The sequence below is a fragment of the Zalophus californianus genome, chromosome 4 (assembly GCF_009762305.2).
Source record: "Zalophus californianus isolate mZalCal1 chromosome 4, mZalCal1.pri.v2, whole genome shotgun sequence".
Lineage (NCBI taxonomy): Eukaryota > Metazoa > Chordata > Mammalia > Carnivora > Otariidae > Zalophus > Zalophus californianus.
In genome coordinates, this window is record NC_045598.1 from 132,370,183 (window position 1) to 132,385,667 (window position 15,485).

Sequence of the window (15,485 nt, forward strand, 5' to 3'; positions counted from 1 at the left end):
AATCAAAGTAGTTCAAGTTGCTCCACAGCCCAGGTGAATAAAAGCAAGCAAATTCTTTGAACATGTTTCATAAAACCTTACTTGTAAAAGAGGTGATGTCATCTACCTTACACAGTCCTGATGAGAATGATACTAAAGGTGATCATGAATGAGAAAGTATCTTTTAAACCATAGAAAACTAAAATATGGAAGGTATGATTATCTGATGAACAAATACAGGTGTCCAGTGTCTAACAGCAGAACAGAACTGTTAGTAACTAATAGTCCAGGGCCAACTTGACTCTGGGGCTGCATATAACCCATAGGTGTAGGTGCCTGCCCCACGGAAAAACTTTTATCTATAGTTACTATAGTATTTATATAGCAAAACTGACCAGTGTTCACAAGCACACACTTACCTTTACTATTGTTTTAGGGCGTTTTTTAAAAAATAATTTTGGCTTTTCAACCACAGGAAGAGGTGGAAGTTTCTTAAGCTCCTGTAGGACAGTGGTGGCAGCACGCTTCTTGGAGAGTTTTTTGCTATTTCCCTCTCCTTCTGCAGAGAACTCTCCCACTGACACCCGAGTAACAAAGCTTTTCATATGTGGTGGTCCACTTTCTTTAATAACCTATTAAATATAAGTAAAATATTTAACATAGGCACTTATGAAATGTTCTCATCCCATGAGTCTTTTTAAATGTTCATATCATAATCAAAATTGAAATTGTAAAGAATTATGCCAAAACTATAGATTTCTTTAATAAAGTTATGTAGATATTATACAGGACGTTCATTTATGATACTTATGATGCTTAATGAACTGAAGTCAAAAGAAACAAAAAACCAAATAAATACATTCAATTCATAGTCAAAATTTGTGTTTTACTAGCTTAAAATAGGCAATTCTAATTATGGTGACCCAGTTTCTTATGGAACAGAAAATTAAGAATATAAAACATACCATATTGGATTAGGTGCAGAGACCATCCATAACAATAATTTGTATATAACTGTGTGCATCTCTAATTTCTTTCTCTGTAATAAGTGACTTAAGTACAAGACTACCTCTTCCCGGGGTTCTCTAGCCCATAAGCATCCTTCTATGGAAGCCTCTCAAAATAACTTATGGGTGAAAATAACCTATTTTTGATGGAAGCCTCAAAGGCTGTTTTATAGAAAGGAATGTTTACTTTCTGTGACATGATCTTAAATAGGTAAGTAGACATACCATAAAAAATACCTCTTTCTAAAGTAATGGATTATGAATCTGTCAGCCACGAATGTTCCTAAACCCTGTATTAATGTGTTCTTTAAACTATGCCAGCTTTTGGAGGAAAGATGCCTTCCAAAAACCCAAATGCTCACAACTTCAGTCTCCTTCAAATTCTGACCTATAAAAGATACTCTATTTAGTTAAACAGTTTACCATTAACTTTATATTAAAATTCTGTCTTCTAATATTAGATACCAATTAGGAAAGAAAAGGAAAACAACAAAGTATCTCAATAATTCAACATTATTGGGGATAAGAAACTTACGATGAGCCTACTTTCAATGTAATTTAAGTTTACTAACTGAAACACCAAAACTGTTTAACTACTTTGATGGATATCCTCTTCAATTAAAAAAAAAAAGTATATACTTAACTGACTTAACAGAGAATACTAAATACCTGACCTTTTATTGCTCACATTAGATCATCATTATGAAAACAAATATTCTCTACTAATTGATGCTTCCAAGGACTTTTAAGACTTATAAAACTGTTCCTATTCATTGTAGCCTTTAAAAGGCCCATGTGTTCCAATATTTTTTTTAGTATATGCAATTACTTTAGATAGCTTTTCTATATTTCCCTATCATTTTTTGCTGGGACCATCAGGCCCCTCAAGTACTTTGCATCCCTGCCTTCCTCATTTTGCTTTTAATTTGCCATAGGGTGAGAGATCAGATAACCCAACTGAGGAGAATTGTGTCTAAGGAGATAGGGTCTTGGTTGAGGTCAGCTGATCTTGCCAGTAAATAAAATGTGGGAGCTTTCTGGTTGGTGAACATCCATAATTTGAAGGATACTCCATAACTGTTTCAGCTTATTTCCTGGGTTTTGCCTATTTTCTAGATATCTGAGTTACAAAATTAGTGACCTCTTAATGAAGGAGGTATTATAATAATTTAAAATTTTTCCCTTTTAAATTTCACATTTTATAAACATTTTGTGACATGTTTATCTAGTTGTAGAGAGCTGCTTAATTACTTCTTAGTGATTTATTAGTAAAAGTTAAATTTAAACCTATTTTGATTCCACAAATTTAGAAGAATTTAGTAGTAATATATACATGTCACTTTTAACTTGAATACCTTCAATTTAATCCCATTAAAAACACCAAAGCTTACTACAATTATCTTATACTCACAAAATGTTATGATGAAAATTAAAACATCATATATACAAATTATTTAATACAGAAAAGCCAAAGAAATCAGCAGAAATCCATGATACTATAGTAAGTTCTATTTTCCCCAGGGCCTATATGATTTCATGATGGAGAATCTGAACATAAGGAAGCACATTAACTCTTTCAGGATACTAGTACGCTGGTTAATTAATTTGTTTGTTTATTTTAAATAGTGAGGAGCAGGGGGGAGAGAAAGGGAAGGTCGCTACTGAGCACATACCTCAAAAACTGACGGGCATATTTCGCTTCAGAGCAATTTCAAACACTAAGCTGATCTCAGATTTATTCGCATCTTTTGTCATCATCCATTTCTTTTCCTGATTCGCCATTCTAAATCACAAAAAATAGGATGACGATGGATCTTCCACTTTGTAACAAACTGTACATATATTCTACAATCAAGAGGGCCTATTTAAAATACAGTAAGAAAACAAGAAACCAGAGACTGTATCTTGTGGATTCCTATATAACCACAGGAGTTGTGGGCTTTGCCTGCGAGGCATTTTGTGATTTAATTTGTAGGGTTTTTCTTTTTTTTTTTTTGCTCAAAGTGGAAGAATAAATGCTGAGTGTGGAAATCTTTTACTCAACCATATACTAATTTGAGTTTATACTATGTCCCCAGACTCAATTCTCTTTAGAGATGTCTATCCCCCACCCCCCAAACACAACACTTTCCCTGATATTCTAATATGCTATTTTAATCTTCTGTAAAGACTAAACTATAGAAAGCTTGTAAGATGCAAATCAGGATTCTGGAGCTCTATCTCTGGCTTTGGCACCAATTTAGTTATTCACTCTTTAACACATACTTCTGAAGAGATTCATATATGTTGAACACAGGGTATTAGAGATAAAAAGATCAAGAGACAGTATTCCTACTGCCAAGAAACTTATGACTTAGTGTGAAAAACAGGTAAGAGTCATAATGAAAGTGTACAAGGAGAAAAATACCGAAGTCAGCCATTAACTAAGATGCATCTCAGATGGGAGGACAAGAGGTTTGAGAGCAGAGGAAATGGAGGAGCTGGACAGAACAGTGTGCAATAACTAAGTGGAGAACTCAATAAGGAGGTGACTTATAAGGCATGTCCGAGCCAGAGATACTATTTTGAAATCAACAGAGAAGGCAGCTGAAGCATGGGAAATGGGTGCAATTACTCAAGATCAGCCTTGATATCCTGGTCTGTAAAATAAGACAGGACTGAAAAAAGTCCACGAAAATCTCTTCCACTTTAAACTCCTTGATTCTAAATGAACACAATGTAATCTCTGTTCAATAAACACAGCATTAAATGAAAGGTAAATGAGTGCTATTTCTCTTCCTTGTTCACACCCCCAAATCCTGTGCTGCCTGAGAAGTAAACTCCATAGGTGAACCAAAGTCCTCAAGGTAAGGTCATCCTAACAGGAACACACGAGTCTAGTAGAGTAGACAGGTGATCTGAGAAGCAAATCATAGCAGGTCACCACTCTAACATTCTTTCCTATCAGGAGAAATTATCTCTTTTATTTATAGAAATGCATTTATCTGTCTTGTCAATAATCTCACTGGGGAACTATAAGGAAGAAGACTGTCACAGGTAGCAGTAACATACCTGAGGTGATTTTTCTGGAATAGGTTCATTCTGTAGTGCTTGAAGGGCTTTCATTGCAGCATTGTGTCTAGCAGCTTGTCGAGTCTTTCCTTCCCCAAAAAATTCATTATTTCCTACAGTCAGCTGAACATAAAAGATCTTGGGCATTGGGCAATGATACCTAAAATAAGAAAATAAAAAATATTAATGGTAGTTCAATACAACCATTCTGTAATCATGAGTAACATTTGTTTTCTTCAAAATGATAGCAACCATATAATGTACTATACTTATTCACCCCAATCAAGTATTAACCTCATGAATGTATTCATAAACAATAAAATATGAGTCAATATAGCTACAGATCTATTTCTCTATGAAAAGCATATATAGAAAACATGACCCCAATCAAGTATTAACTTCACGAAGGTATTTATAAACAATAAAATATGAGTCAATGCAACTATAGATCTATTTCTCCATGAAAAGCATATCATAGAAAACAATATTAAACATAATATGGTAAAAATTATTCCATTATATCACGGAAAACTTTTAGTAAGAAGTTTTCAGTCAGATTTTGACAGATGTGAGCCAAATGGTCTGGTGCTGAAGGGAGCCACAACAGAGGCAGGAGACAGGCAAGCGGACAGCATGCAGAGGACGGTGACTTCAGCAGAAGACAGTTATGGCTAGACATGGGGGAGGCAGAGAGATGGAGCTACTACCTCATTCCAAAGGAATAAGTACTTTGCCAAGTAATAAGATCAGACTGAACCTAAGAAAGAATGGGGAGGTAAGCCAATCTTGAGCAGATAAGCAATATTATAATAAAACATACTTAAAGAGAAAATTTTTTAGCAGGTTTGTGTTTAACTACTGAAGCAAGGAGTCACAACTAGAAAAGCAGTGATGCAAATATGAGGGGGATAACAGGGTCGAATGAAGAAAGAACAAACTAGAAGAAATTAAGAAGAAAAAATTAAGAGGATATGCAATAAAATGATTAATTCAACAATTATTTATGGAGGATATTCTTTATGACGAGGGAATATGACAATGAACAAAAACACATTGTACTGGGCAAGACAGATAATAAATAAGGTAATATGCAAGAATATCTAGCATGTTAGAGATCTAAGTTAAAGAGAAAAAGGAAAGGTCAGATGTGTCAGGGAGGTGGGTTTTAGACAGGGTGACCAGGGAGGGAGGGTCCTCATTGAAAGATGACAACTGTGTAAAGACCTAAAATAAGTGAGGGAGGAAGCCACCCAGATATCTGGAACAGTGCACTTGAGGCAGAGAAAAATAGCAAGTGCAAAAGCCCTGGGGCAGCAGTGTGCCAAGCATGTTCAAGTGATTCAGAAGATGCCTATTTGGCTACAGTGGAGGGATGAGGAAAGAAAAGTTAAGAAATGAAAAGAAGTAGCCAGATTCCATAGGGCCTTACCTAGAAATTGTAAGGATTTGACTTTTATCCTGAGTGAAATGGCCAGCCACTAGAAGGTTTGGAAGAGAGCAACATATCTGACTTACATTTTGGAAGGATCACCTGACTATTATGTTGAGAACACGACTGTAGGCAAATGATAATGGAAGCAAGGAGATCTATCAAGAGACTACTACAAAATACAGGAGAAAAGCAACAGGGGCCTGAACTAAGGTGGCAGCAATACAAGTAATGAGAAGCAGTTGGATTCTGAATGAATTTCAAAAGTAGAGCTGATAGGGGGTGTCTGGGTGGCTCAGTCAATTGAGCATCCGACTCTTCATTTCAGCTCAGGTCATGATCTCAGGGTCATGGGATTGAGCCCTGCGCTGGGCTCTGTACTCAGCAGAGAGTCTGTTTGAGATTCTCCCACTCCCTCTCCCTCTGCCCCTGCCTGCCCCAGTGCACATGCACTCTCTCTCTCTCAATAAATAAAATCTTTAAACAACAAAAAAAATACTAATAATAAGTAGAGCTGATAGGGTTTACCAAGGATTAGTTATGGAACATGAAAGAGGAGTCAAGGATGATCCCAAGGTTTCTGAGCTGAAACAAGTGGAAGACAGAGTACCCATAGTGAACTGGTGAAGACTGCATGCAGAAGGATTTATTTTTTGGGCATGCATATCAGCAGCTCTGGTTTGGAAATGTTAAATTATTCAGCCTGTTTAGACATCCAAGTGGAGATGTCAAGTGAATAGTCAGATTTCTGAGTCTGGACTCCAGGAAAGAGGTCCAAAGTGAATATAAAATTTGGGAATCATATATATATATATATATACATACATACATACATATATATATATATATATATATATATATATTGGTATTTAAAGCCGCAAGACAGGGGTGCCTGGGTGGCTCAGTTGGTTAAGCATCTGCCTTTGGCTCAGGTCATGATCCCAGGGTCCCAGGATCAAGTCCCACATCAGGCTCCTTGCAGTGGGGAGTCTGCTTCTCCTGTGCCCACCCCCGTTGCTTATTCTCTCTCTCAATCTCTCTCTCTCTCTCTCTCGCAAAAATAAATAAAAGCTCAAAGCCACAAGACAGCGAGAACTGTGGGAAAGAGTAACAGGAGAAAACCAGGCAAGCATCGTGTCCTTCCTGAAAGCCAAATGGGAAAAAAAATCTATCTAGGAGGAGAGAGGGGTCAACTGTGTCAAATTATACTCACAGGTCAAGGAAAATGATGACCGCGAACTAAGACCACTGAATCGGGCAATTTAACAAAACTGAAAAGGAATGATTGTGATGCAATGGTGGATATACAATGTAATACCAAAAATTAAGTTAAAATAACACCAGTGCTGAAAAATGTCGGTTCCAAGCAAAGAGAAGTCCAATTGAAGTCCTACTGAGTTCTGTATGATTACTGAGCAGCCAAGAGCAGTGTCCCATATTCACCCTGAGATAAACTGGACGGAGCCCAATGTGTAAGAATTCACCAGGAGATGGGACTAATCAGGGAAGTTTTACAGAAGGTAAAGGACTAGAAAGGTACATCAGCACTGAAGATACAGATTTGGGAGGCAGTAATTGAAACCATGTGAGTGGATAAGCACCTGGAAAGGGTAAGTGTAAAGGAACCAAAAAAGAGAGCCTAAGGCTGGGATCTGATTGAGGCCTGTGATCAAAAGGCAGGGGAAATAATAGACAGCAGTGAAGGAGATGAAAGAGGGTCAGAGTTAGAAAAGAGATTACCGCACAATGTCAGGGAAATCAAACAGTGTCAAACGTGGAGAAATCCAGAGTATGAAAAAAAAGAAACAGTCGCTGTTTTAAATTCTTAAAGTCAATTTTCTTGGCCCACAGTTTTCTATTACTTTGTTTTAAGATAAAGCATTTTAAGTGTGTTTTTATTATGTCATAGGTTCTCATTTTTTAATTGGCAAATATAAAAAAGTTAAAGGAAGAAAAAAACCACTATGGTAAAAGACTTTTAATATGCAAAGATTAAAAAGCATTAAAAACCACAATCTGTTTTGCTCTTTGATTACAATAAGTAGTACACTGAGGTGCACAATTTCCTACTGCATTCCTGAAGTGCACTTTCCTATTATTTTAGATCCCCTTTAATGCAGATATTTTAACAGACCAATACATTAAATGCAGGTTATCTTCATATTGTTATACCACAAAATTCAGTATTCCACCTACACAGAACTCCGTGCATATTTTTAACTCGTGCCACTATAAAACTTTAAAAACAGACAACCTGAAATCAGAAATTTACTTCTGTACTAAGATCTTATATGGCAAGCTTGCACCATAGAGCAAATGTTTACAATTATTATACACTTCTGAAAACAGAGGTCCACAACTGGAATGCTAACAGACCTTTAACTACAGTAGAGGGAGTGGGCGCCACTGTAATCGCTAAGGCCTGCTGACAATTACAAAACTCATTTCGGTTTGCCACAGAGACAAACAAAATTTCTGTTCATTATGACTTTACTGGAATATGATGTCATAACACATAACCATACTGAAACAATCTGCTGATTTTCTGACCAAAATATTAATTGCACACTAAAGAGCCCTTGGGGCCTCTTCCTTTTTGGCCATCAAACATGGCTCTATATATGTATATGTGGATACATATGTATATGTGCATTATACTGTATAACTATCAGAGGAAAAATTAGATTTGTTGTCTTTTAACAGAAAAAGTAAACTATTCTAGCACTAACAACAGGAAATACTAAGACCAAATGCCTGACTTGTTTTGTTCTCATTTCATTCCATCCTCTAACTTAACAATGGTTCTTAATATTCTACCCCATGTGGTTTGATCACCTTATATATCATATCTCCTCATATCATCACAACAATTAAGATTAGCCAGAGTACCCTCAATAATGGCACCCAGACTCAATTATAGGAGAGGTGATGCAGAAAAGTCTCTTTGTATGTAGGTCCCTGGACTCTAAATATTTGTTTCCTTTGCTAAAGAAACACTCAAAGTTTATTAACTTTGAAGGTTGATGTGTTCTAAAGAGAAGTTCTTTTCTGTAATTTATTTCAAACATTAAGCTCACTTTTGGTAAAGTACCTTTTTTTTTAATGTTATGTTGATCATCACACATTACATCATTAGTTTTTGATGTAGTGTTCCATGATTCATTGTTTGCGTATAACACCCAGTGCTCCATGCAGTATGTGCCCTCTTTAATACCCATCACCAGGCTAACCATCCCCCTGCCCCCCTCCCCTCTAGAACCCTCAGTTTATTTCTCAGAGTCCACAGTCTCTCATGGTTTGTCCCCCCTCTGATTTCCCTCCCTTCATTTTTCCCTTCCTACTATCTTCTTCTTTTTTTTAACATATAATGTATTATTTGTTTCAGAGGTACAGGTCTGTGATTCAACAGTCTTACACAATTCACAGCACTCACCATAGTACATACCCTCCCAATGTCTATCACCCAGGCACCCCATCCCTCCCACCCCCCCAACCACTCCAGCAACCCTCAGTTTGTTTCCTGAGATTAGAAAAAGTACTTTTAACAAGTGATATACATATTTCTAAAAATTAGCAGATATTGACCTAATCTTACATTGCTATTCTTGAATGATTTTTCTCAATGACAATTTTGTGGTCAATGTTTACATTCCCATAGTTATTACTGTTAAAAGATGGGCCATGAAAACTAATCCATCCAGGCTATTAAAGTTTCAGGTTCAAAGGGCTTCTACCCACAGCCTCCAAAATGTATTTTGCAAAGTGCGATCCCATCATCAGAATTATCCTCAGTGCTTGTTAAAAATGTACATTCCTGTGCTCCACCCCTGATCTGCTGAATCAGGCTCTGGGGACAGAACAAGAACCTTCACTCTAATAAGATTCTCTGGGGAGTCTTTCATACTAAAAGTCTGAGAACCACTGCTCCGTGGTATCACTGTAGCCCACAATACAGCTTATGTGATTTGAGATGACTTCAAGCTCCACGTAAGCAAGGGGACCGCATACATTCCTATAGCACCATGGTTAGGTTTCCTAGCTCTCTTTCATTTAACCTCACAGTAGCCAGGAGAGACAGATGTCCCCATGGTCATCGTGAGCAGTAAACAAATGTCCCCAACAAAATGGAGGAGTCAAACTGAAGTCTATCTAACTTCAGAGTTCAGGAAGCTCTTAAGTCATTTCCTAAAAATCTGCTTTATCCTCTTCTATTTTTGTGTTTCCCCGTTTGTTTATTAAACGGGCTACGTCCTTGGTAGGCTAGAGAACCTAAACCAAAGGTCCACTGATAGACTGCAGAGGCTTTTACTTAATAGCTGCTGAAACAAAGAGAACTCTATAATGAAATCCTATGTTTTTATGTTATGTCAAGTCAAGCAGGATCAAAAAAGAGACACAAGTGAGTAACTTATCAAGGGTGAAAAGTCAGAATAATGGGCATCGTGTGTCACACTGCTAATAGTCTAAATTTTATAAAGGTTGCTTCTAAGGCCTTATCCCCTCCCATGCCTCTTTGCCTTCTGTCCACTGGAAGTCTTACAAAGATAAACAAATAAAATTTCAAATAAAATAAAATAAAATCTTCCCTTTCTTTAGATCCCCAAAAAGTCTTTAGATTTGGCCTATCTTCAAGACATCACAAGTCAACACAGCAAAAAAGAAAGGATGTATATTTGGTTCCTTTGAATTAACACTTGACATTCCTTATACAGTCTTGCTTTGATTTTTGAGTTAGGGAAGATTTTAACATTCTTATGTAAGTATTCTTGTAAGAACATACATAGTCTTATACTTCTAATCTGATTGTCGTTATGACAAGTTTCCATACCATCTACCCTTGCCATCCTCCCTAAAGTTACTCATTAATGCCCTCTTTGTAGCCTCCTTTTGTATGAGTCTGAACAACTAAAAGCCATGTGTCCTCCCTACCATCTGGTGACTGCCTTATTCCCTAACATCTCCACTTTCCTAAGTATCATTTTTACAAGGTGAGAAAGACATATTCCAAATAACATGAGAACTTTTAAAAACTGAAAATAATTGCCTCATTTTATTTGATAGCATTATTCATAAATCTCAACACAGCTAAAGCATTCATATCTCCTCTACAGGTTTATGTCCTAAAATATCTGAACAAATTATCTTCTTATCTAATAAGGAGAGACTTTGGATTTCTGTGTTTATTTCTAACATTGACTGAAAACAGAAATGCCACTTAATCTTTCTATCTCAGTTTACTTATCTGTAAAATATTTGCAGAATCTATGTTTAAAGACCTCTCAAGGCCAAAACTTAGAATTCAAATGACATGTTGATTATTTTGACTCTTTGTACACATTTTGGCACTGCTAAGCATTCTTTTTACTTGCTATAGAAAAATAATAGGTTTTATCATAAAGCTATAAAATAGTCCTTGGCACACTTTCAAGCTTGTATGTATATAAAATGTCTAGATAGGAGAGGGTTCTTTCTCTATTCACATCTATAAATTTTGGAAATATATCTTTTATGGGATCTAAATGTTAAGTCTTAAGGAATTTCAAAATTAGGACCTATTAAAAAAGATTCACAGGGCAGCTGAAAATAAGCTTTAAAGAGGGTAAGGATAGTCTATTCTATTTGTAGAATTATTATAATTATGTTTAAAATGTCCAGGGGGAAAATACAAAAAGATAGGTACTAGAAACAAGGGTAGGATGCTTTGAAGTGACAGAATTATAAATGCTGATCTCTTTCATAATTTCAAATTTTTAAAAATAATGATTGTACTGGAGTATAAACCAAAAAAGAAGAAAGGAAAGAAGAAAGAAAGAAAGAAAGAAAGAAAGAAAGAAAGAAAGAAAAGAAAGAAAGAAAGAAAGAAAAGAAAGAAAGAAAGAAGAAGAAAGAAAGAAAGAGAGAAAAGAAGAAAGAAAGAAGAAAAGAAAGAAAGAAAGAAAGAAAGAAAGAAGAAAGAACGAAAGAAAGAAAGAAAGAAAGAAAGAAAGAAAGGAAAGAAAGAAAGAAAGAAAGAAACGAAAGAAAGAAAAGAAAGAAGAAGAAAGAAACTGAAATAAGTCTAGGCCCCATCCCAAATAATGGTAAATCTGTGTTCCAAATGTAAATTTGATAAATTAGTAGAATGACCTGTGGAATACAGAATATAATCCACAGAAGTAAACAATCTGTACTATGTCACTGATACTAGTACCACAATAAGACTATGGAAAGCACAGCATGTTATCAAAGAGCCCGTGTGTTTTAAATACACCACCCACCAGTCTAAAGCCTATACTTCTATCCAGCATAAACCTATCCTTGCCCCTTTCCTAAATGGTTATCTAGATAAATCATCATCACCATCATCAACATCAGCATTATGATGATTACAACAAAAACATACAAAGCACTCACTATGTGTCAAGCACTCTTCCAAGCACTGTGCATACTAATCTCAGTCACCATAACAAGCCCAACTCCATTTGACACATAAGGAAATGAGAGGAGATATTTAACTTGCCCAAGGCCACCCCTCCTTGAGCTAACATTTAAACCCAAGCAGTCTCACTCCAGAGCTCATGATCTTAACCTCTACAGTATGTTGTCTGTGGATGAAGTAGATAAATGAGCACCATAAACTGCAGAAGTACTAACTATAAACTATGGAAAGGTCACGCCAGGCTTGGCATTTAAGGCAATTTAAATCAAACTAGACATAAGAAACCAATGGTCACAGGCACCTGCTCCTGGGTGGCTCAGTCAGTTAAGTGTCTGCCTTTGGCTCAGGTCATGATCCTGGGATCTCTGGATCTAGTCCCACATTGGGCTCCCTGCTCAGCGGGGTGTATGCTTCTCCTTCTGCCCTTCACCTCGCTCATGCTCTCTCTCTCAAATAAAAAATATTAAAAAAAAAAAAAAAGAAACCAACGGTCACACTGATTACCAAAGAGAATTCTTGGGGGCACTGTAAGTCCAGGAGACCCTGCTGGCTACAGTCTTACTCCTCTCTCTCTCATTCTTTGTCTCCTCTCTTAACCTTTCTGAAGCCTGTGCCTAAATGTTGATGTTCCATTAGGGAATTGCAGACCAAAAGCACAATGACATACAACTTCACACCCAGTAGGATGGCCATAGTCAGGCAGCCACTGTGGAAAAAGGTCTGGCAGTTCCTTAAAACATTAAACAGAATTACCATTTGACCCAGCAGTCCCATTCCTAGATATATATATATAAACCAAAGAGAAATTTTAAAAAGGCACTCAGGAGTGCCTGGGTGGCTCAGTGGGTTAAGTGTCTGACTCTTGATTTCAGCTCAGGTCATGATCTCAGGGTCCTGAGATCAGGCCCCACATCAGGCTCTAAGCTGAGCATGGAACCTGCTTGAGATTCTCTCTCTCTCCCCATGCGCCTCCCTCCCTGGCTCGCTCTCTCTCTCGAAACCACAACAACAACAAAAAACCCAACCAAAAAAAAAATTTTTTTTTTTTAAAAAGGCACTAAAACGAAAATGTGTACACAAATGGTCACAGCCTTACCCATAATAGACAAAAGGTGGAAATAAACCAAAGGTCCTAAAATGGAGTACTGTGTAACCATACACAGCAATGAAGTAGTGATACCTGGTATAATGTGGATGAACTTGGAAAACATTATGCTAAGTGAAAGCCAGACACAAAAGGCTACATATTGTATAATTCCATTTAGCTGAAATGTCCAGAATAGGCAAATCCACAGAGACAAAAGTAGATTAGTGGTTGCCAGGGGCTGGGAAGAGAGAAAATGGAGAGTAACTGTTAATGGTATGAATTTTCTTTTAGGGGTGATGAAATGTTCTGGAATTAGATAGTGGTGATCATTGTACAACAATATGAATGTAGTAATTCACAGCATACAGAATTGTACACTTTAAAATAGTAAAAATGGTAAATTTTATGTTATTGTGAATTTGGCCTCAATAAAAAAAAATGCTGATCCTCCCTAGGGTTCAATCTTCTCATAGACAAAACAGTCTTCATAGGTGATCTCACATATTCCTATTTACATTTTTGGCAGACTCCCAGAAATTAGCCTATCCAATGGGGGCAGGGCAGGGGCAAGGGAACAAGAAGCATCCCTCCCTTCTGCACTCTTGGAAATTAATGAGCTGGTCTTCTGCTGCCCTTGTTTGAGTGCCAGAGGGTATGTGAATTAAATTAATTCAATGAGTATTTATTAAGGGCCTAATTCATGCCATGGACTATTTTAGTCCCTTGGGATGTGGACTGCCCTCAGGACACAATCAATCAATGAATAAAACAGTTTTGACTGGTAAGATGCGTTAGAAGAAAAGTAAAGCAGAGGAAGAGAACAGAGTAACAGATTCTGTAAGAAGTGATGTCTGAATAAAGAGGTGAATGGAGTGAGAATTCCAGGCATAGAGGGGAAAAAAAGTGTTCCAAGCAAATGGGACAGCAAGTGCCAAGGCCCTGCAGGGATAGCATACAGCCATTTTTTTTTTAAAGATTTTATTTATTTATTTGAGAGAGAGAATGAGAGAGAGAGAGCACAAGAGGAAAGAGGGTCAGAGGGAGAAGCAGACTCCCCGCTGAGCGGGGAGCCCGATGTGGGACTCGATCCCGGGACTCCAGGATCATAACCTGAGCCGAAGGCAGTCGCTTAACCAACTGAGCCACCCAGGTGCCCGCATACAGCCATTTTTTTAAAAACTGCAAATGTTCTTGTATCTGGAAAGCAGTGAGTCAAGAGGTGAGCGGTAGGAAACTAGATCTGAGAAGTAGCCAGGCAGCATATCAGAATTCAATTCCATGTGTGGTTGAAGCCATGAGAGGGTTTTAATCAGGGAAGTGACACAGTAAGTTTCTCACTGCTGTTTGCCCAAAGAGGTAAGAAGAGAGCAGTTGGCAGGCCACCACATAGTTGAGGTAACTCATCTCTGAACACAGGAGGCTGAACTGCCTAGGAGAATATAGTAGGATTGCAGAAAGCCCACTTAAGGACTACAGGCACTATTTCAATATGGGCCCAGTCAGCATAGTTATATCTTTCTGTAGCTTCCTGGGTACAAGTGCAGTCAGAGGAGTTGAACTTAACCAGTTAGTTTTAACAAGGACTGTTCAAGCTGGGAGGAACTAGAGAACACAGGAATTAAGTGACAAGAGACCAGTGAGAAATGAGTGAGAAACTCCAGTGAAACACAGTCCCTTGGACTCCACAGTAGTAAAGGCTGCAACCACCCTGGAGGTTCTGCTCAATGTTTTCCTGAAGCACAGGTAACAGAGGATACCCCCTATTTCCTGCCGACCCCCTAGGTGGATGGCATGTAGCAGAGCCAGCAAGATGTGCCTCCCGGTGGTGGCTGACAAGCACAGCAGTTTTGAAGGTGCTTCCACTTGGTAACTGTACAGAAGGGTTCTTGGCAGGGCAACCTTGTCGGGGGGCTCTCCTTCCAGAGCGTGCTGTCACCGTACCTGTCTGGCTACCGCAGTGCACCACCTGAGATAGGTAAATAATTGGCACCACAGTCAGCGATGTGGAAGCTAACAGTAAATTAGGAGTGATGGCACAAGAATGGGGCTGGGTTCCTCAGGGCAGCATTTCTCAAAGTGCAGGTCCCCCACAAAAAGCATTAGGGTCCTGCTAGTGGGGTCTGGAACACTGTTACAATCCAGACTCAAGACTGACCAGACTCTTTGGGTGGAGTACAGGAGTCTACATTCTTACCACAGCCTCAGTGATTTTTATGCATGCTGAAGACCCTGGGTCTTCTTCCCTTCCCTTGTTTGTGAATACGAAAGCTCTGATTCCTGCATACTAACTTTGTACTCATCTCCCTTACTAATTTCTTTTGTCGCCTCCAGTAGGTTTTTAATTGATTCTCTTGCAACTTTCCAAGTAAACAATTATATTTGTTCCGCCAAAAAAGGTAGTATTTCATATTTCTTTCCAAACATTATTCTTTTTTTCCCCTAACTGCATTGACCCAAACCTCTAAAAGAAAACTAAATAGCAGTTGATAATGAATGTTCCTGTCTTGTTTCTCA

The 15,485-nt window shown here is 37.8% G+C and overlaps 1 protein-coding gene across 1 annotated transcript in view; it reads right to left on the reverse strand.

Moving 5' to 3' along the window:
* STAU2 (staufen double-stranded RNA binding protein 2) overlaps nt 1–15,485 on the reverse strand; it is a 304,220-nt gene that overhangs the window by 177,823 nt on the left and 110,912 nt on the right. The window contains 4 exon segments of the mRNA XM_035727107.1: nt 399–611; nt 2,649–2,735; nt 2,737–2,769; nt 4,038–4,197. Coding sequence (XP_035583000.1) covers nt 399–611; nt 2,649–2,735; nt 2,737–2,769; nt 4,038–4,197 — 493 coding nt within the window.